This window comes from Scophthalmus maximus, chromosome 21, assembly GCF_022379125.1.
Source record: "Scophthalmus maximus strain ysfricsl-2021 chromosome 21, ASM2237912v1, whole genome shotgun sequence".
Classification (NCBI taxonomy): Eukaryota; Metazoa; Chordata; class Actinopteri; order Pleuronectiformes; family Scophthalmidae; genus Scophthalmus; species Scophthalmus maximus.
Genome location: NC_061535.1, coordinates 9,782,160 through 9,805,024, shown reverse-complemented (window position 1 = coordinate 9,805,024; position 22,865 = coordinate 9,782,160). Strand labels below are relative to the sequence as shown.

At 47.3% G+C, this 22,865-nt stretch overlaps 1 protein-coding gene and 1 non-coding gene across 3 annotated transcripts; one reads left to right on the top strand and one right to left on the bottom strand.

Moving 5' to 3' along the window:
* The first annotated feature begins 1,167 nt into the window (after positions 1 to 1,167).
* Positions 1,168 to 20,479, top strand: jcada (junctional cadherin 5 associated a). Of its 2 annotated transcripts, XM_035619394.2 has the most exons (5): positions 1,168 to 1,448; positions 10,612 to 11,149; positions 12,966 to 13,907; positions 14,367 to 17,986; positions 18,144 to 20,479. In XM_035619394.2, exons 2-5 carry the CDS (start codon positions 10,779 to 10,781, stop codon positions 18,176 to 18,178), a joined length of 4,968 nt encoding a protein of 1,655 aa, XP_035475287.2. In that variant the 5' UTR covers positions 1,168 to 1,448; positions 10,612 to 10,778; the 3' UTR covers positions 18,179 to 20,479. The 2 variants fall into 2 exon arrangements, with proteins under 2 accessions (XP_035475287.2, XP_047185864.1); XM_047329908.1 differs by lacking the exon at positions 10,612 to 11,149 and having other exon boundaries at positions 1,169 to 1,448.
* A 1,791-nt stretch (positions 20,480 to 22,270) lies between these two features.
* Positions 22,271 to 22,342, bottom strand: trnag-ucc. Its single transcript has one exon. It is a non-coding gene; the product is annotated as a tRNA-Gly (tRNA).
* Between the last annotated feature and the right edge of the window lie 523 nt (positions 22,343 to 22,865).

Here is a 22,865-nt window from a genome sequence, read left to right as displayed (position 1 = left end):
TGTGATCGTGCCAAATGGACAGCCCAAAGCAGCCATTTCATATAAATTAGGGGATGTGTGTCAATGGTCGGATACTAGGCAGTCCTCTGAAATTATTTCCACTGTGGGAATACACAAGCCAGGGCCGACAGAAGCCGACCAGCCTCCCTTATTTTCAGGGGAATGCAGTTATACGCAACATCTGTGTCAATATTATGTAGATTTTCAGGGTCCTCTGTTCTTTTTAAGAGTTGGAGAAGGAGTGCAGCTTTCAGCTGTGGAGGCTGGGAGCCAGACGGACGTAAAGTAGGTTTTGGCAAAACTTATACAGGAGAACAAAGACTAAGAAAAGAAAGTGGACTTAAAGTTCTTCTACACCCAGAAATTAAGTAATCTATTTTCTGAAGAAGTAAGACACGAGAAGCATTTCAGCTTTCCATTGTCAGGTAATCTGCTGATTATTCTTATCACGACCACATTTGTATGAAAAAAAGTGATAACCATCATAATTTGGTGACATCATCCAATGTTGACATATCCAGCCAAAAGTCCAAAAGAAGCCCATTCTCACTTGGAACACGAGACCCCTTTTGTCATGTTTGGCCCTGAGAAAACTACTTAACGAGTTATCAAATAGATGAAGATTAATGTTCTGCCAAATGACACCTTTGACTGTGTTAATGGGAAAGCGAATCGAGGTTAAAATAAATAAATAGATTTATTAAAAAGGGCCAAATGTCAAAAAAAATAAACACATGGTCTTTTTATGACATAAAGGCCGTGTTTACATACTGTACAAGTCAAGCTGCATGGTACAGTAACACATAGATAGATAGATGGATATATACACTAGATAGATAGATAGACTAGATAGATAGATGGATAGAAAGATAGTTGGAAAGATAGATAGATATATGGCATCTATCATCTATATAGATAGATGGATATGGATCTATAGATAGATGGATAGATAGATGATATATAGATAAATATATAGATAGATAGACAGATAGATATATAGATGGACAGATAGATATATAGATAGACAGATAGATATATAGATAGATAGATGGATATATGGACAGATAGATAGATGGATGTATACATAGATGGATAGATAGATGATATATAGATACATATATATATATAGATAGATGATATATAGATAGATAGACAGATAGATGGATAGATACAGTAGAATGCATGTGTGTCTATGAGTTTGACTTCTTTGCTGTGTGTGTGAATTGACCTTATCGCCAGCAGCATCCAGCTGCCTCCCCTCCGGAGAGGAGGGCTGGTTCCTCAGAGCTGTGTGTGTGTGTGTGTGTGTGTGTGTGTATGTGTGTGTGTGTGTGTGTGGAGAGGATCCGGGGCTGTTCCCTCAGCAGAGCGCAGCTCAGTCGGTCCACAGCAGCGGCCGGGATGCGCACCGGGGACTAGGCGGCGACGCGAACCACGCAGATTCACAGGTAAGAAAAAGTGTCCCACTGCGTGTCATTTGGGGGGATTTCGTCGTCGGGGATGCGTCCTGTGTTTCTTTTCTCTCCGTTTGACGGCGGAGGAGACGAGCTGCTGCTGAGAGCCGCGTCTGCTCCGCGGGCAACACGTCCAGCGGTCTCCCTCTCAACTTGCAGCCGAGCCTCTCTCTCTCCTGTCCGGGCTCTCCTCCTCTTCCTCCTCCAGCTCCTCTTCCTCCTCCAGCTCCTCTTCCTCCTCCTCCTCCTGCTCCTCTCTCTGTCTGTGGGGATCCGGACGACCGAGGGCACATTCTCCGGACGCGACGGCAGAAGGTGAAGGAGCGACGGGATGGCGCGGAGCAGTGTTTTCATTCTCTCTGCCTAGAACTTGACGCGCGCGTTTGCGCGCACGCGCTCCTGTCAGCTGAAGGTTAAAGGATTGCTGATGGGGCTAGTGGCGGGGCTAGCGCGCGTTAGCTGCGGGAAGGAGAGAGAAGAGGACGCAAGAGGCCAAACTCCGTCCCAATTTACGCAGTTTGAGCAACAAAAAAAAAAAAACCCCGAGAAGGAGAGAAGCTAATGCTGATGAGCAGAGGTTCATTTCATCGAGGAGAAGAACTCCGATCGAGGAGTGGAGTGGAACGCTGTCGGCACCGTGCGTCACTCCACACATCTAGTACTTGTATATGTACAATTCCAACTTGTAGAATCGCGTTGCCTTATATAGAGATATACATGTATATATGCATGTATGTTCCATCCTGTCATGTGCCATATATAGAGAGCCGTTGCTCGGTTGGATCGCAGTCTTGTGCCGAATTCAACCGAGCACCTCCTCCGATGCGCGGAAGGTCTCGGCTCTCGTTGAAACAGCTGCTCGTGTGGACCTCGGCGCGGAGGGAACCTTAAACATGCAGATGTTGTAACGGGATGTCGGCTCGGCCCCCCCCCCCCCCCGCCTCCCTCCGTCCCTGCATCTGTGAACTGCGCGCATCGGTGCTAGGCTAGAATGCTATGGCCAGTCAGCAAGCCGCCTCGGAAACCGGTGGGCACGACGCATCATGCCGGAGCCCGCCAATCATTCTCATAAAGGGACACGATGACAACACTCGGGGTCCGGTATAACGTGTGAGCCCCCCCTCCCCCCCCTCCATCCTCCATCCTCCCCTGCGCTCGGGACGCATGGGAACGAACGCACCAAATGGCAAATGGAAATGAGCCCGACAAAAGCGCCTCTGGCAAACGGTGTGCCAAGTTTGGTGTCGCCTCGATGTTGTTGCACGCTGTCACTTTGGTCTCACCTGCAGCATGTTCGCATGATGATGATGATGATGATGATGATGGCTGCTGCTGCTGCTGCTTGACCTCTTCTTCTCCTTCCCCACATGCTGCCCTCCCGCACGCACTTGCCTTATTCTTATTTTTTATAAGCTGGCACGGATGCACTGTGGAAAGCAGCCACCCCTGCTGTCAGTTGGCTTACATACAGGTGCACGTGCCTAGATTTGTGCCATTGCACTATTGCATGTTGACCGTAAAAAGGTTTATTGTTATCTTCAACGGTGTGGTTTACATTTCATAGCCTCCCAAAAGCTCTCAATGGACGAAACACTTGCCACTGTTCTTTACCCGTACCTCAAATTATGTCACAGTGATTGCAGGTCTCCTGATGGCTTTAATCTGTAGATGTTGAACGCGCACTGAAGGACCCCCAGAGGACAGACTTTCTCGAAGCTGCGATTTCACCTGATCTGCTCAAGAGAATGTCAGTGCTAAGTTATTGCAATGTTGCTGCGACGAGCAACCTTTGCTGAAGCAACCATTTCCCTCAAGTGCGGGGGGGGGGGGGGGGGGGGGGGGGGGGGGGGGGGGTTTGCACAGTAATCCCCTGTTTTAATGCCACCAGATTTTGATCAAGTCACCGCCATTAGGGCCGATCTGTCGCTCCCCTCGGGTCTGATTATTTTAAGCGGCGTTGTTTTTTAGCATTTATGAAATTACTAACACTGCCCAGGAGTGATCTGCTCCGCCTCGCGCAAAGAACCTTTCATAGCTCAGTGCGTTCACATCAGATGCTTGTTGGTAAATGTCAGCAAATAGACGTTTTCTTAACAAGAGTGTGCAGGATTCGTAGATAACTAGAAGCTGACGAATTAAAAAAGAAGAAGAAAATCCTGCAAAAACATTGGCCAGATCAGCATCGGCTAATATGCAGTTTCACAGGAAAAGGGTAAAACACATTTTAAGTGTGTGTGTGTGTGTGTGTGTGTGTGTGTGTGTGTGGGCGCATGTGTGGGTAGGTCTATCACACATCCTTGAGATAGGGGATGGTGTGTGAACACCGGGGCCCTGCTAGATGCCCCGAGGAGGGGGTGCACTGTGGTGGGACGGGGAGCGCATTAAGAAGGGAAGCAGCTCATTAATTCCTTCCAGCAGCGGAGGAAAGGGGTTGGTCAGCGAAACTGGAGGGGCCCCTCCACAGCTTTGAAAATGAGTCATGCCAGTTTAACTTTCAGGAGTGGTCCGAACAGCGAGCGATAAGTAAGGGCTGGGATTACTTCCTGGTGTCGAAGCCGGTCTGGTTATCCCAGGGCTACACTTCCCCTTTCCAGTAATCGTGTGTGTGTGTGTGTGTGCGTGTGTTTGTGTGCGTGTGTGTGTGTGTGCATTTGTGTGTGTGTGTGTGTGTGTGTGTGCACTAGCTGTTTTTTTTAACATCTCTCATGGCAGAGAGCTCTGTCCTCTCTCTCTCTCTCTCTCTCTCTCTCTCTCTCTCTGTGTCTGTCAGTCTTGAGCAGTATTTCTAGGCCAATCACATCAAGAAAACTGAATTTTTTTTCTGCCTCCTGCCATTGGGCAGCTGCCGCCGAAGCCTCGGAAAGTCATCTGATGTTTGCCCGGCTACAGGGATCCCCTCGGAGGTGCTGCCTGATGTCACACGTGATGTCAGAGCAGAGGTGACGCAGGCGGGAGGAAGGAGTCTGGCGGATGAAGCCAGCCAGAAACGTGTGAAAGCTATTGACATCTGCCTGTGCGGCGCTCAGAGCGAGAAGGCAAGGCAGTGAATCCGAGGCATGAAATGACGTGGAATGCACACTCTGTGTCTGTGTGTGTGTGTGTGTGTGTGTGTATATGTATATGTTTATATATATTATTATGTCCTGCCTGAGTGCTAGCCTGGTGGATGTCCATATGTTTGGCAGATGGTTGTGCTGCCTGCTCTGTGATTTTAATGTTTCTCAGTTTTATGCCCGTGCAGTGATTAAGCCCTTGAGATAACCCCGACCGTTCATTTTCCCAGTGTTTACATAGCAGTTTTCCACATTCATCGGGCCGTTCATCACGGCAACACATGAGTCACGTCGCGTGCGTCCGTTCGTCCCACCTGCATCGCAGTCTGCCGCTTGTCTTTAAACATCACACACTAAATTTGCCGTCGCTCGACGCGGCGTATCCTTAGACTCTTACCTTTCCTCCAATAATGCTGAGCAAGAGGCATGCACGAGCAGCAGACATCTGACTAAGCGGAGAGCCAGAGTGTTGCTAACCCTTTGATCACTGTGTTCCTGGCCGATAGACCACGCCACTGTCATCTCTAGCAAATGCCCGGCCCTTGACAGACACTAATTACCATGGAGCCCGTTTGGCAGGCTCAGAGGCAGCCCGGCCTGGGAATAGTTCAGTGCAGGTGAAGCCTGCTGTGTAGCAGCACAGCGCCTCGTTGGATTAGTGCGCCTAATATCCTCCTCCTTTATGTTTTATTTTCCTCTCTCATGGAATGATGAATCTGAGATGTTGGCACGATCTCTGTGCATGCGTGCGTGCGTGCGTGCGTGCGTGCGTGTTTCGGAGCAAACGCTCGGCCCCTGAATCTGCACATAATGCATGAGTGTTGGATGCATTCAGTGGGAAGAAAATCTCATGATGGCAGATTCCTGCGTTTGAGCTAAACTGAGCTAAGCCTTCGCCGTACAAAATAGGAAAATGAGTCCGTTGATGCAATTACCCTCACGTCGGCAGTGTCTTTTGCCGCGTGCGTTAACGGGCTGGGCTGTTCCCGTGCGCGAGCCAGTTGGGCCATCGAAAACACTTGATGCTGCATAAGCTCGGCGGGAGGACCGATGTTCTGCCGGCCTGCTTCTTTTGACAGGCTGAAATGAATCTGAACCAGTGTTGCAGACTGTGATGTGTTGGAGTCGGATGGAATAAAAACAACACCACCCCTCCTCCTCCTCCTCCTCCTCCTCCTCCCCCTCCCACACTCCCACCCCCATCCTGCCTTTGATTTCCCTGCCAGTGGAGTCTGACTGTAATAAGTTTTGGACTGTGGCAATGCAGCGGGGATATCTGAGCAGCCCCGCATGCTGTTGTCTGCGAGCTGCCATTCACAAAAGTAAAAACAACTGTTGCCATGGGACGTGCCGAGCAAAATAACGCGAGTGGGTGTAGTTTTTGGCTAAACCCTTTGCACATGAGCTAATTCGCTCACAATGCATCGGCCTTGCCTGTTGCTCTCGTACTCGCTCTACCAGGAGGGTGCGGATGCTCGAGGAAGCACGCGGGTCGCAACGTGGTGATGGGCTCCTCTCGTAAAAATGCACAGTGAAATCTGTTCAACCTGTTAGTTTGCAGCCTTTCGTTTTTCACTGCTGCAGCAGAACATAATTGCCCTGAACCACGCAGGTAGTTGCATGACTGCTGAGCCCGCTGGGACTTTGTTCTGATGGATGGCTAATGTCCAGGGGGCAGATAGCTCCCCAGATAACATGCCCGCTCTTTATTTTGCTGAGTTACAGTCCACCTGATGTGCAGAACATTGCGCTTTCCTCGAGGTCAGTCGAGGTTAAAAACATGGCCCGAGGTTGTCTGGCTGTTTATTCCTCAGCCAAAAGCAGGCGTCCCCGCTTCTCTCCCCGGCACAAACGGGAGCTCGCGAGGGAGCCTGACTGGAAACAGTTGCGACACCGTCGGCTCGCCTCCGTCCCCGCAGCGACACACTTCCTCAGGAAGAGAGGCTGGACACAGTGATGTCACATAGATAAACAATCTGCGGACTGTTGCTGTTTGCCGAATGTGATGGGCTGTCGTCCCAGAGAAAGCCGCGTGCGTGCACAGCCCGAACAGATGCAGGCCCAGGGACTGGCCAAGTACACACCCACTCGGGTCAGTCGTTGCAGATCCGAGGAACAATGTGGTGGGGAGGTGCGGCTCTTGTGGAATATTTTAGGAAGCGGGCTTATCGTCTTTTTTTGGTTCCAGTGCCTGGTGTTGGAGACTTCTTTTGTTGTGGTGCCTTTATTCGGAGAGCCTGTGAAATCCTGATCGTTTTTGTCTGTAGTTCTTCACTTTTAGCGGGGATGTGCTATTTTAACACATCCCCGAGTGTCCTCCCCAGGAAGACATTCATCATTGTTGCTCAATTTGTTTTGACCACAGTGCAGAAACTCTTCATAGACAGTCACGACAGTTCACTCTCTAAAAAAGTTACTTAGTCCGATCCATTCAGCTGCCTGTAACCCCCATATAGTTTAGACCATTTACTAACGCGGCAGCTCGGTCCTCCCTGAGGCCTCTAGGTCTCTGTCCTGCATTGTCTGGCACCCATGCTGTCCCTCTGCTTCCCTTCCCACCTCCCCACCATGCCCTCGTCTCAGTCGGGTCATGAATAAGGAGGTGACACCAAACTGTCAACCTGCAAGCCGTCAAGCCCCTGCAGGCTGCCGCTGGTGTAGCCACCAGGAAGGGCACACGCGCCCACCCCCCCACCCCCACACAGCAAAAAATAAAAATAAATTGCATGTATCTGTTTTTTCATAAACAAGCCGTGGCCTCGACCAAAGTTCACTCGACCTAAAAGAAAGTGCCGATCTTACATCTTTCACTGCGTATTAGATGCAAAATGATGATGTTACAGTAGCAGTGTACAGGGTCTGATTAGAGAAAACGTGGGGGCGGATGTGAGGGTCGTCTGTAGGGAAATGCCAGCCCCCATGTGGTTCTGTTTATTTTTAGCTTGCTTTGCAGCATATGTTATCCATAAACTGTATCATTAATTTCTCTCTTTGAGCGAGCCGGAGTGTCATTAAAAATACAGCAGATCTATGCCACCCCTTCCCCGGTTGCCAAATTCAAGCGCCTTTAAAGCCAGACTTTTTCACACAAGAAGGCATTGTAGCAAAACACAATGTTGTTGTGTTGTGGGGGCATGAAAGCCGACCATTGTTTCATACCGTTGCTTGAATCGGAGGTTTTATTTGAAATAAAATGGGTAATTCCATTGCGTAACAGCTTTAGCAGTGTCTAAACGGCGCTTGTCATAGGAAGGACCGAGTGGGGTTATATTTTTTTGAGGTGGGGGGGGCAGGTCCCTCTACAGGGTGCAGTCCCTTACTTTACTGCTGACGGAGATAATCCTCATTTAGTGATGACACCAAAAAGCAATTGCCTCAGATTAAGGATTTAGCTAGATTAGGGCGGCGTATGGATGTTCAGATAAGACAGGTAATATGCAAATATCTTTTTTTTGTTAAAGTTAATTGTCGTATTAATAAATAATATCCATTTACCTAAGCCTCACTTAATTAAGCCTTTCAGTGGTTGGAGGGATAAGCCTTGTCTGCAGGAAGGAGAGGATATGATACCAGTCTCTGAGTCTCTGACGTGGCTTCCTTTAACGGGATACCTGGTGGTGCTTCTTAATTTAAAGTGCAGAAGAAAATGTTTACACTGAAGGGAAAAGAAGAAAAAAAATCCCTGTTCATCAAGCGGTTTAAAGTGAATAAATCCCAAGTGACAAATGGACACAATATTACCATGTTGAATTGCATTTTGCTGCCATTTATAGTCAGTGTGAGTTATTGAACGCAGCCACTGGCCGGTTTCCCAGCTCAAGTTCAACTAAAGTTCGTGAAAAATTGCATTCACATGCTCATCTGGAGGAAAATGATGCAGACACCGCTTTTCTTTTTCTGCCCTGACATTGTTCATAAGAACGTCCCAACCAGACTCAAGACTGCAGCCTCTCCTTGAGGAGATTATTCAAAACACAAATGTAAAGAGTTAAACTCGAAAAAATTAATGAAATAAAATGAACTGGGCAAGCGCCAAAAGTCAATCCTCCAAGACTAACAGGTTTAAGGTTTTAAATGAAAAAGATAATCGTATTAGAGAGCCAGACATACAAAGAGAGCGGCATTTCACGGTCGTGGATCCTGTTAATCACCTAGTAGGCTATCCTAGGGCCCAGGTACAAGGGAGGACCGGAGCGGAGGGAGGGAGGGAGGGAGCAGGAGGAAGGAGACGGGGATGCTGGGTGATGCTGCCCTCTGAGTCAGGGCTCCATTTATAGTTGGATTTCTTTTTTCATCTCTATGGGGCTATCGTGGCTAAAACAAACGCTAAGACGCTGAACAAATGCTAATCTCTCTGCAGCTGAATACATCTGGGCCGTCCCGGGGCCAGAGACGAAAGCACGTCGCTCGACTCCGCCGTTAAAACAATCATATTGTGTGATTGGCTTTTAAGCTGCGCGAACAGCGCTTGGAGTCTCTGGCAACAAGTCTCACGCTGCTGCTCCTGAATGCCATTTCTTATTAAGGACAGCCAGGTTTGCTGGCAGTCTGTTCCAGTGCACAGAGTATCGAACGAGTGGGTTTGCAGCAGCATCTGTCCTGTTGACAAGGCAGCGAACATGACTTCATCAAGGGCATTACATCAGGAGCAGATGCAGCCCGGGTGTCACCATTCGCTTCAGTCCGTGATGCTACTCAAAGCCTTTTTTGGGGGGCGGGGGGGCAGAAATTAATGGATGAATGAATATACCGTTAATGCCCCTGAGGGAATCATTTGGTAGAGATGTAAAGTGCAATAAACCTACTAAGAACATAAGAGTGCCAGATTCAGACCATGGGGGTCAGAGCTTGTTAAGCAGCTGAATATTGCGTGGGACAAAAGATGTGATGTGATCTTCTAGTCTGCATCCTGCACATGCAGTACCAGAGGGCGCGGTGCAAATGTCACAATACTATTCAAGGTTTTTTACAGTCTCTGCAGATTATTAGGTTTCACTCATGTGTTTTTACGATGTCTGTTACCTGCCTTGTTGTTCCAACGTCAAGCTTGGTTTAAACACTTTGAGATAATGGGATATACACAGACATGGCTCGCAGATATGTTATTGATTAGTGTGCAGATTCTTTTTTAACCATTAACTGTGAAGCCACTCACTGTTTTCCAGAGCCCAAGGTCACTTGTTTACATCACTTGTTGTGTCTGGCCCGTCTCAAACCCAAAGATATTCCAATTCACTGTCATAGAAAACTTAAAAGGGCGCTGTTTGATTGCCTAAATGGTTTTCTTGTCAATCGTCTAATTGGCAAAATGTGTTTCAGGAAACACAACAGAAGACATGGAGCATGTGATAAATCATATCAGCACCTTTTAAATCTGTACTTTCAAAAATAAGAAAGTATTTTAAGTATCTATTACTTTCTTAAGGGGTTTGTGAATATACCTAACCTTAATACAACCCAGTGATTTATTTAGAGGATATGGTTGGAGAAAAAAAAACAATCTTCATCCTTTTAGACTATAACAATAAAATACTTTTGAGGTCGAGAATGTTAAGAGTGAAAATGCAGAGGTGAGCAGAGAGGCAAACAGTTCCCCAGTCGGCTCGCTGATGCACAATGTGAACAGCGGTTGGCTGTTAGCAGCCGCTGTACGGAAGTCCCCAGGGAGGCCACTGTAAACAGTGGCATTTGGTGCTCTCGCTGCCGCAGAGCCAGCAGCCTCCTGAAAGTCTCGCTGCCGCCAATGATCATGTTGTCGTGGTTTGGATAAGGGGTGTTCGATTCGCCCCCCTGATGCCGGGCGATCTCAGAGAGAGATGGAAAGAAGGTTGTTGCTAGGAGGACTGGAGAAGAAGAAGAAGAAGAAGAAGAGGGACGCCAGGCTGCTGGTGAAGGCGGGTGGTCTTGGTTTTATCGCGGCGGCTCAGAATTTGGGTTAGGGGGTGTCTCTTTTTTTGTTTTGTCCTCTTAACGGTCCACACGTGTTGGGACCCTTGACAAAATCTGGACACGGGTAGCAGGGATAATGGTTTTACTGTCACCTCCTTTTCTCTGCTTCTCTTCTTGTCTCTTCATGTCATTCCCCCTCTTTCTTTTTTCCCCAGCGATGGCCTCAGCTGCGCAGCTGTGCCGGTGATCCTGCCGCTGCACACAGGGAAGACGCAGAGACGCCTTGACAACCGACCTACCTTTGTCTCAAAAAAGAAAAAACCCCACAAGAAAAAGCAGAGGGAGGAAAAATAGAATCACACCAGCATAAACAAATGCGACCATGTACAGCGTGGAGGACCTCCTCATCTCCCATGGATACAAGCTGCCCAGGCATACCACCTCCTCCTCCACCCCTACCCCAGCCCCCGCGTCCTCATCCCGCCAGGCGTCTTCGTCCTCGCCGCCATCCTACAGCAAACACCATGAAATCCTGGAGAACAGGCCCGTCCCCAGGACGGTGAACGGCTATGAAAGAGGGCCCGGGGCACCCTACGGGAACGGCGGTGGAACCAGGCAGCCCCAGCCGTACGGCGGCGGCTGCACCAACAACAACAACGAACCCAGGGACAGGAGCCAGCCCAGACGGGAGGCTGAGAGCCGGAGCCACATTGACACCCACTCCTTGGGAGAATCGCTGACCTCAGACAGTGGGTAAGACGTTGTCTGTGCCTGTACCTTGAGATCAGGGATGCGCTCCCGTCTGACTGAACCCCTTTCTTTGCATGGCTGATCCTTACGATGGCTCATCCTCACATTTTATTTATTAATTGGCACAGTTTTTCATTTGTTGGTGCATATTATTGCAAATGAGTAACTTGTCAAAAGAGTTCTCATGGGGATTTCACATCAAATCATTGATGGAAGTGCCTAACCCTGCCGCTCCGTCCCTTTCCCCATCTCTCCCTCGCTTCTATCTTTTTCCTTGTGTGTCACTTCCCCTCTCGCTTCCTTTTTCCCAGTCGAGGCCTGGGGAGCAGAGGAGGGATAATGTGTGCTGGAGTCTTAATCTACCACATGGGACCTTGGAGTTGTATTTAAAACAGCTATGTGCCCCCATTTGAGCATGCCCAGTGTTACGCACACAGGTTGCCAGGTTTGTTAGCATAACCCTTCTCCATATTCTACCCACAAAACATAACCAATATGCCTAGCTGGCTTCCACACAGGCTTTACACCTACTTACATAATGCATTGATCATCAATAATGCAAGATTCATGTAGGGTTTATTTAAATATGAATATGGAGGATAGGCTATATTTAGCCGAGTCTGGTATTATGTAATTGAAACCCTCTCGGATAAGGGCTGTATGATATTTCCAGAGATGTCGCCTGGCTGCAGCCAATCTGTTTTTTTCCTGAAAACAGGATTGTTTCGTTTGCCTATTTGCACCAATTCTGGGGGTTAGTGTGCTGTAACCGAGACAAAGTAAATACAGCTGTTCCCATGTCCACACAATTAGGCAGGCTTGTCAGATTTTTTTTATTTTTATTCATTTTCCTTACATTTTGTTTGGCTGACTATCTTTTTTCCCCCTTAATCCCTTTTAGCCACCAGCCAGTGACAGAGCATCGGAAAATAGTCAAATGACCTTGAATGGTGTGTTAGTGTTTTTTTGTTTTTTTTCACTTTTTGGTTTTAGTCTTTGAGATGAGTAATCCTGACTTTCATGTCGCTGCTGTGCCAGTATGTTCTGCAATTTCAGTCTGTTGTTTGTTCATCCTTCCTTTCTTCCTTTTTGCCTGGCAGCCGTAGTGGAGATAAGAAACAGGCCCAACTTAGCGCTTCGATTGAGCAGTGCAACTTAGGCCCAATTAGACTAATGATGGCAACTCATTTCACATGAGATGCCCTCAGATTTAGCAAATCTGAGGGACCCCCCCCATTCCCCCAGCAAACATCTCTGGCCAGTGATGACTATGGATGGAAATGTCAAGGACGCTCAGCGGCCTCGGCCTCGGCCTCGAGGGTGCGTACACACGTGCTTGCGTCTTGTTCCCGTTGTAAGTCAGTCAGTCGGTCCACAAATAGACTGAAACGATCAGCCATAGTGTCTCGTTGGAGCCCGTCAGCTCTGGCGTCAAACATCCGCACATAGATATTGTGTAGCAGGATCCTTTGCTTCTACTGGTTTGGTGAGATGCTGCTTATTTTCTCCAGAGTCGAGAGCCGGAGAACAGAGCGACGAGGAGATTGTCAATGCAACGTCCTCTAAAAGTGTTGATCTGTCTAGGAGGACATCTGGGACTTACAGCCACTGTGTGTCATGTGTTCATTATGCCCCATGGAAAATCACAATTACCAGACACTGCTCTGCTACTCGTGGTCATCTGTCTCCATCTAGTGGGAGATAAATTCAGTTATTTTAATCTGTCCACATGACAGAAATTTTCATCATGACCTATTTGTTGGCAAATAATTCACTGAAGCACACCAGTGATTTTACTTTACTTTATGTTTCCTCTCAGGTTCTGTGATGGCACCAGAGGTCCACAGCCGCAGTCGAAGGACGTGTCCTACTGGAGGAGAAGAGGCCAGGACTTTACTGTGCTGCTGGATTACGCCAACTTCAGAGAGCCCCATGGAGGAGGACAGGGGGGTTACGGCAGGCCAGAGGGGCCTCAGCAAGCAAGAGGCCAAGAGATGTCTGCAGAGGAGCGTCAGAGGGCAGCCCAGGAGAGGCAGCGCTGGGCAGCCCAGGCCCAGGTCCAGGCTCAGGCCCAGGCGCAGGCCCAAGCTCAGGCCCGCTCTAGAGACAGGGAGGCTGCTCTCCATCAGTGGAAGATAGCCGCTGAGAGGAAATGCCAGAGCTTGGGGACAGAGGAGTGGCATCCAGCGGTGAACTTTGGCCGCCAGCTGTCACAGAGTGAGGGCGAGCGGTGGGCACAGGAGCAGCAGCGGCTCCATGCCAGGACACCCGAAGGCATGGTAGTCCACCCAAGGACCAAAGCCAAATCCCAGTCCCTGCCCAGGATGTTGCAGCCTGAGAGCCTGCAATATGTGGAAATAGCCTCATCTGGTCAGGAACTGTATAGGCGGGTCAATGGCCACCCACTGTCAAACCATGACCTTTACAGGGCCCCCCGCTGGCCGGAGAATGGCAGGCCGGCGAGTGCCAACCAACTGTTAATGACACCAAAGCCCCGCTTCACCCGACCCCCCAGACCTCCCTCTTATGAGATGCACCAGCAGATCAGGGGAAGCTGTGAGGTGTTGTCTGGGAGAGACTCGGTCATTTCCCAGGCCAGGGACAGAACGCCGCTTCCCATATCAAGGTCAGGAGACCCCCAGCTGGACTATTATGCACAGGACTCTGGACCTCCAGGATACATCCCTCCCCCATCATATAAGAGAGTCCCTATGATGGCGGGGGGTCACCGGGGATATGGCGACATTGCTGTTGACTACAGGTTGATCAGTCTTTTTTTTTCATTATGTTAAACTATATTTTCAAGGCATTTTTTCACTTTGCATTATGCATTTACCATGCAAGTAATTAATAGCCGTGAGCTACAAAACATGAAGACATCATTTTTGCCACCGTTTGCCATTATTTGGAAGACGGTAGTACACTTGAATGGGTTTTATGTTCTGTAGTAACAATGAAGATGGCACAGTCTGCTTAAAAGAATTTTTTGTTTAGCATCTTCAGTATTTTTATTTTTTTTTGCATTTTCTAAAAATCTCTGAAATGTGTTGATAGTTCATTAGAATATCTGTGCAGTGCTCTGACTCACTACTCGCAGCAATTATGATTAGGTTGCCTAACATCACTTTTCTCAATTGTTTTCACTTTTTAAAAAATATTCCCTCAAAGTCAAAGTCATTGTTGCTGAGATAAAGAGGTTTTGTGTTGTTTCTACTTTCAGGTACCGAGGGGATGTGTACCATCAGCTTCACGTGGCTCCAGATGGATCTCACTGGTTCACCAGACATCCAGCAGGTTCCTGGCCTGATCCCCAGAGAGAGAGGAGCTTGTCCAGCCAGAAGCAGCTGTACCCTGTGTATACTACCCAGGAGCGCCCTGGTGGAGGGGTCCAATATATCCCCTTTGATGACCCACGTATCCGTCATATTTCCTCAGCCCTGGGTGGCAACTCGTTGACGGACGCCGACAAGATCCGCCACATTCGCAATGAGCTTCCCAGCGTTACCGTGTCGGAGCCTGCATCCGACGACAGTGCCTTTTTGCCCCCACCATTGGGGCCTTTCATCGCTGCCAAACTGGCCGATGATGCCAACCAGACATCTTCTCGCGGGTTTGACAATGACAATAACAGGTGGCACAGTGATTTGCACAAAGAGACTGTCGATAACTTCCCAGCGACTGACCAAAACTGCAACAACAGATATCCCAAAAACCAACGTCCTCCTCCATCTCCCTCTTCGAGCTTCCAGGCTCCATTATCAAGAACTTCTTCCCGCCAGGGGTCGAACTCAGACCAAGTCTTTTCAGAAACCATAACCCAAGTAAAGAAAATTGCCCCGGATTCAGGGCCAGACAATAACAGGAACACAAAGAGACGAGTGAGTGAGACCATCTTCTGCCTTGTGTCTGTCCCGGTTCACACACCGACAAACATTAATAAAGACTTGGCAGCAGATCAGAACAACAATGAGACGACACCAAGCCAAACTGTCACTAAATCAGAAACCTTTGCTGTGGGCCTCAAAGAGAGTCAAAGCGTCAGGAGTAAGTCTGTGAACGAGATGCCCATCAAGACCCACTACTTTCACACCAGCAGCACATCCTCTATGAGGAATTACAAGCGGGCTCCTTTAAGGAAGGAGATAATAGATGCCTGGGCACTTCAAGCCAGTGAAGACAAAGAGTTGTGCTACGCCGGGTCGTGGCCTGGAAACCAGTACCGTAATCAGGAAACGCAGACTGGTTCCCCGTTGACGGTGGTAAAAAGTCCAGAACCCCAGAGTCCTCCTGGGGGACAAGAGCCTGTTCAGTCTGCCTCCGACACAACCACAGACAGCGGTGTGGGGACAGACAGTAATTCATCTTATAGTTACCCCATGGCAGGCCAGAAAAACCTCCATCCCTCCAGCAACAGCGCCTTCTCCCGTCTCAGCCTCAGCCCAACACAACCGCCACCAATGCAGCCCTCACAGCAACCGTCACAGCAACCCTCACAGCGCGACCCGTCCTCCCCATCCAAGGCCCATGATCAGGGAGACCAGCAGCCGTCCTCTCCCAGGAAGAGCAACTCCTGTCCCCCAGAGAGTGCCGAGCAAGTGGCCTTTGGACAGTTTCTCTTAAAGCCAGTGAACCGACGGCCGTACGATGCCATTGGTGAACTGGAGAGCATCAATAAGGAGATGGAAGACACAATCAGCAAGAGACCCCATGTGGGTCAGTGTGCTGATTATCTGGATGAGGTGAATATTGGACTAGACCAATTTAAATCAAGAGCACATTTCACTGCTGGTCCCGAACCAGGCAGGGAGGCGATCAGTCTTCCACCAGTGCACGTGGAAAAACCCATCAATATAAAAGTGCGATCAAAGTCCTTGGCTTCCACCGCTGATCTTGACTCCATGGACATGAGGAGCGCATTCTCCAGGCCGCAGGCCAACAACATGCCACCAGCAAATGAGCTATCTGTACTCCCCAACGCAGACCTCGGAGTCAACTGCCTCTTGTCCTCACTATCCCCACACAATGAGTCAAACCGGCTCTATAGACAGGACATTCCAGTCCCTGAGGAGTCCTTGCTGAGGGATGTGGGGCTAACTGTATACACAGAGACTCCTGGGGGTCCTGGGGAGCCAATGCAGAGATCTCTCTCAGTCCCATCTACTCTCAACCATAAGGAGTCAGTGCACCTCTCGTGGGGGAGTAGGGCCACACTTGTTAAAAATGGTGACAGCCCCAAGCACAATTCAAATAAAAATCATCCGGCGTCGGTGACTTCAAAGAGAAAGGCTGAATCAGAAAAGGTTCAAGCATTCAGGGGTGATGTGAATTTAAGCATCTGCAGAAGCAGGAGTGAAAGCAGCAGATCACCTCAGAAAGATGGTTCACCACATATCACAAGGCTAAGCAGGGAGGTGTCCTTTGTGCTGGAGGAGGACGATGGCAATGCCAGATACGCCATCTCTCAGCCTCTGACCTATAAGAACGAGTCGACGATAACGGATAAGCATCTGGAGAACTTACTCACTCAGGAGAAAGCCAACGCCTTACCCGCAGTAGATCTCAGCAACCTGTACGAGGTCAAATGTGCCAGAGGGATTCCTGAAAACGAGTCCATCGAGCAGAGGGCAGCACGGATCCTGGGTATCGCCGTTCCAGTGGAGGCCCTGGGCGTGGCTGACACACAATCCGAGGACAACCAGGACGAAACAGACACCACTGTAGCTGAGGAACAACAGAGTCCAAGTGAAGAGACAAAGCAGGTGATAGGAGAGTGTGAGCAAGTCACAGAGGAGTCCCTAAATGTCCATGGGACAGAGGATGTGAAGGAGATAGGATTCGGCGTGGATCAAGAGGACGGGGGAAGACCAAAGCACAGCAGCAACCACAGTGATAGTGAACACGACCAGGATACAGAGACTAAGTCAGCCGAAGCGCTGGACCTGCCTGAGTTCCCACCCAGTAATCTTCCCCTGTCTCTTCCTGTCACGTCCGATGAGAAGCTAGCACTGAGCATGTGCAGTGGGGAGAAGAAGGGGCGAGGCGGCGCATGCAAACTAATCGAATCGCTGCAAGATAAGCTAAACTCTTCTGCTTCTTCGTCTGCCACGTGTCTGGTCGGGTCCACCACAGATAGAATGGCCCGCCTGAAAGAGCTGGACTCAGTGTCCAGAATCAGACGCCTCAGTCTCAAGGGTTCGGAGTCCGGAGGAGAAGCCGGTTCTGAGGAGAAAAAGGGGGATGGAGAGGAGAGTGAGGTTCAAGAGGAGGCGACGGAGGAAGTTGTGGAGAAGCAAGTAGGAGAGGAGGAAAATAAACTGGAGGAAGAAGGAAGGGTGGAGGAGGAGGAAAACTCACATGAACGTGAAAATGCACATGAAACACGTGAGAAGTTAGGAGATCCAGGAGAAGATGGTAATCCTAAACAAGTGAACGAAGGGATATGTAACAAAGAGCAAAGACAAGAAGAGGAGGCAGGAGAGATTAATGCCGAGATTGCACTGAATGTAGACAGCAAAGGGAGTAAAGAACTAGTTGTCGATTCGAAAACAGAATCGCCAGAGGAGGAGGTGGAGCTGGAAATTGTGGAGAATGACACAGAAAAGCCTTTGGCGAGACCGAGAGACGGACGGAATGCAGAAGGGGTCGGCAAAGCTCAATCGACACGAGACGCCAACGGAGTGAAGTTGCCCAAACCGAGGCAGCGCACCCGGCTCCAGAAGCCTCCCCTGCTCCCTAAACCGCGGAGCGTTCCCAAGAGAGAGATAACGCTGCCGCGCGGCTTCGGCTCTGGGATCTGTGGCCCCTCAAACGTTGAGGATGAGGAGATGCTCTCGGTCTCAGGTGGGTAACGGAAGAATTAAGAGAGAAAAACATGTGATGAACTTAACCATAATATGATAATGGGCATTAACCAACCAATAACGTCGCCCTGACACTCTGACTTACTTTTGATTGTGTTGTCTCATTTCTGTTTCCCTTTCCCCTATTTTCTCATCAGACTCCTACGACCCCAGTCGGGTGGAGAGAGTGTAACCTCTGACACTTCCTTTTACCACTGTGGAAACCTGTCTTTCCTCAAGTTAACAGCTTTTGCCGACAACAAAAGGCTTCCATCTCACCTCATGGCTTTGTCAGACCCCCTCCAGTACCGTCACACATCACGTCTCACAGAACCGACCGTCCTGGTGCTGCAAAGAGCATGGTTTGTTTTTCCACAGCCGAGTAAAGGCACCGCCGGTGCCAATTCTCCAGGCCTTTTCAACCTGGTCGTCCTCGTCCTTCCACTCTCTCCGCCACTCAGAAGGTTTATTTGCTCAAGCAGGGGCGGACTTCCTCCTTTTGAAATGTTCTCATTTTTGCTTTTGGAAAAATGCGTGTCATTATTCCCAGTCGGCACTCGGGCTCCTTTGTGAGCTCGGCTGCTGAAATATGAATGTAAAAGTGCTTCTGCTCGGCAAACAAAGGAAAAACAAGAAGGCAACAGTATTGCATCACAATCAGCATTAACCTACACCAAATGTAAATAGGAAAGAGTATATAAGATTTTATTAAGAATATAAAAAAAAATCAATTTAAGACATTTAATTGCCGAAGAAATGTATATTTTCTTATCTATGTTAAGAAAAGACTAGATTTTTGGAAGTGTCGTCTCTGGGTGTATAACTAACAATGAAGCCCCCTGCTCTTTATTCTTATACTTGTGTGATAGAGAATGTACTCAGAGAGCCGGGATTGCAATGAGAAACACTGTGGTCCTCGAATAGCTTCACTCAAGAGCAATATAGTCGTTGAATGCGGGCGTTTGTGACACACGATTTGAGAGGTAAGTCTCCGTTTCCAGGAGCTGATCTCATGTAAAAATGTTCGCTTTGAAGCCCCTTTCCTTTTGGTACAAGTGTTAGATATGCAGTGCTGAGATTATTGGCTTTATGTCACCAGCGAGCACCTGATAATCTCTTCAAATACTCGGAGATTACACTTCGGAAGGGATCCGCGATCGCTCGCTCGCTCCCTCCCCGTTCTGCGGTGCCGTCAGTCTCAGCATCAGCCATCGCCAGCGTGTATAAGAAATGTCTGATTTAAGTATGAGGGTTTCTGTTAATCCTCATACTGTTCAAAGAGAAAATCTATATTTCGTGGCATTTACAGAAGTCTATATTTAACCGTGGAGATTCCTTTGTTCACATCTCAGTATTAGAAGTGTTTTTTTTGTTTTAGTTTTTGCAGGAAATGACAGATGTAGCTATATTGATCGCAGTGTGCCTTGTACACACTGTCTGTGGAGAACTTCATCTGTGTGTAACGCATCCAGTGTTGTCGGTTTACAAATCCTAATTTAAACTGGAGATTGATAATTCTTTTTTTTTCTTTTACCACACACAAAAAGAAACTTGGCGTTGTTTTGGCAATAATAATAATAAATATTAGGCCGAAGGTGCTTAATGTTGATGCTGTACATAACATAGCTGTCGGAGTACTACAGTATCTGAACATGTTCAATGATGTAATGTTGACATATCAGTGCTTTATAAGTCGTGGGCATAACTGGCAATTGGTTTGCACTCACTTCACTTATGGGGTAGCAATACAAGAAATAGAAGAATCAAAAAAACATACCAAAACCAAACTTTGTGCTATGCATTTGGACGTCAACATTCACTGGGTGGAATACCAAAATTCAAAGCTCAAAACTGCGACTTCTGGTTTGCTCGTTTGAACCCTGTCACTCTTTGATCCAGCTGTATTCGATGTTGAACCTGTTGGATGTGGTCGTAGACGTGTATGGAAGCTCGGTGCCAGGTTTTCGTCTCCGTCCCGTAACCAGCCCAGTACTGACCTGTACCTCTGTGTTCCAGGTAACGTGTTATCTGGCGTCATTCTCGTGAGTCTTTTTGTACCGCAACTTCTTTGTAACATATAATAAACTATTGGTGCACATCTTTGCTTTGATATTTTCTATTTTCATACGGACGTATGTACAGCTTCTTTTGTATGCGCAGCATCTTTTCTTTTTCTTTTTTGTGTGTGTGTGCATGAAATGCGTAAGCCGTCACAGAGAGAAGGTGTATTTGCATATAATTGCATTTGGTACTATATAGTCTATCCAATAAACAAGTGTTATATTTCATATAATGTATATTTTATTTTCAAAGGTTAAGCCACATATTTAAACAGAACATGGTATTTTTAGATTATTGTGAAAAGGGAACCGTTTTTGAAGGCACAATATTTGTCCATATTTGCCGTGATCGTCAAAATGGTCATAAATAGAGACAAGTTTGTGCTGTTGTACAGTACTGCAGACTATTCATAAATAAAAGTCTTTGCATGAAACGTGTTTGCCTCTGATTTTCTTCCATTCATTGTCAACTTCCGTTATTTTATGCAAAGAGAAAGGGGAAGTTATGCATACATTTATAATAGTGTGGAAAAATACTGTATATGTAGCCGTTGGTTGGGGGCTCACGTGTTAAGAGGCTTTGGGGGCAGCTTTGTCTCTGCACTCAGTATGTGCCCTGTTACCTCTGAGCTCCCACCACCTATCATGTACAAATCTGTGTGTCAGGCATGTCACTGTAAAATATGCACCATGTGTGCAGAATATAAACTAAAAGTATCCATTTGAGCTTGAAAGCTAATTTAAGACCTTGAAGAAAAAAAATTCTGGAGATCATTCAAGATTCCCAAGATTTTCTATCACTCAAACTTTATTTATAAAGCACCTTTCAAACAAATCGAATGCAATTCAAAGTGCTTTACAGGTGATTGTCAAAACACAGGATGTTGAAAGTGATTTAAAGGATAGAGATTAATGCAAACTAAAACAATTAATATAGGAAAAGATGATAAAAAAAGGGTAGTTAAGACAGTGAAATAAAATAAAATAAAAAATTGACCCTTAAATCAAATAACTCAACCACTCTGACGTTCAGTGAACCTGGGGCTTGTTTGTCACTGGCGCCAATACAATGCCCTGGGTGTGACAGATTTGCCAATATACATAACATACAGTAGTCTACTTTGAGAAAGAAAAACACTCAAATGAAATTAAATGTAGTCTAAACACAGGCAGCTTTACAATCTCTATCTAAAATCGATGAGGAATCGTGTTTTAAATCTTTGTGCAGCTCATGCTGATGTGTAGACTGAGCCCATAGAGCACTACGTCATGGCCAGGAAAAGAAGAGCAATTTATGTGGTTTACATGAAATACCGTAGAAGCATAAATGAATATATATATATACGTAATGGGGTTTGTAAATGAAATTATAATTCAAGTCATGGGACCTTCAGAAGACAGATGGCTGCTCCAGTCCTGGCTGTGTCCCAGCACTTGAGTGCATCAAAAAAAAAAGAAGAAAAGAATCATTACTGTGACTGGCTTGATGCAGACGCTCAGCAACGTAACCGGACCTTTTGATTTAGCTTTTCATTTACATGAAAGTACGATTACCCCTGCGCGGCTATTATTCATTTCAAAGACGTCCAGTGCAGATGCGCGTGATACTTCAGCTGTGTTTTTCGTGAATGTGACCAGAATCTGTGGGTATTGTGCTTTTATCGTCTCTTCACCCTTTTCACTCCGTGTAAATCCTTCTGTCCAACCACTGTACAGTACCTGAATACTCAAGGTTTGAAAAGAACAGTGTAATATACTTGTGTATATATCAAATCAATATATTACAATATATTGATTCATATATATAGACTGTGATCAAGTTAACTAAGTCAATTAATTCAAGTTTAGTAAATTTTAAAAAAAGGGTTAAAGGTTGGAATATTGGTAATGTTAGTTATCAAGCATCAGCATTGACATAGATAGGTAGAAAAGGGGGTTGCTTCCCCCTGTGGGTCAATACAAGTACTGTCACACAAGAGTCAACTAAGAGACTGTAATGCACATATTATATTTGCCGCAGTGACGTTTGAAGCACAACAAGAATGTGGAGACCAAAGTCATCCCCTGGAGGAACTCTTTGACAAGCTCCTCAAACCATCCCTCAACGATTTGAGCCGTGGAGAGAGAAAGACGTGAGACAACGTCGACGAAGCAGAATGTTAAAGTTGACACTGTCAAAAGAGTTTCCAGATGTGACAACAACTCGCCACGGGACAAAAAAGGTCTGCGATGGCCGGGAATCGAACCCAGGTCAACTGCTTGGAAGGCAGCTATGCTCACCACTATACCACCATCGCCTGTGGGACTCTGTGATCTTTGCTCATAATTTCCAGCAAAGTCTGGAATGCAGCTGTAAGAAGGAGGGAGGGAGGGACGAGGGGAGTGGTGGGAGCTACAGGAGGAGGAGGTACATGTGGAGGGTTTTTATTTTTTTAAGTGTCATGTTATGATTCTTCTGTCCAGCTCAAATTTCTGGTTTCTGGTGCCATTCAGTCTTTTTTTCTTTTTTTTTAAGATGAGGAGAAATATTTTGATAGGAAATCTTTGCTGTCACCAGGAACACAAACATTCAACTCAAATCTTTTCACTGTGACGTTCATTCTGCTGCTTCTGTCGATCGCGGATGTTATTCCTGGTGTTTAGTCCAAAAGTGGGAGCAAGACCAAAGTCCGGGTGCACAGTGGAGGATTCATGGCACCAAAGTGTGGGACACGTCTCATTTTTTTTGGACAAAAACACATTTTTTTAGTAGTACAGAAATGGAGAAAGAGGAAAATCCTATCAGAGCTCTGTCAAATTAATTTTTCATTTCAACACTGT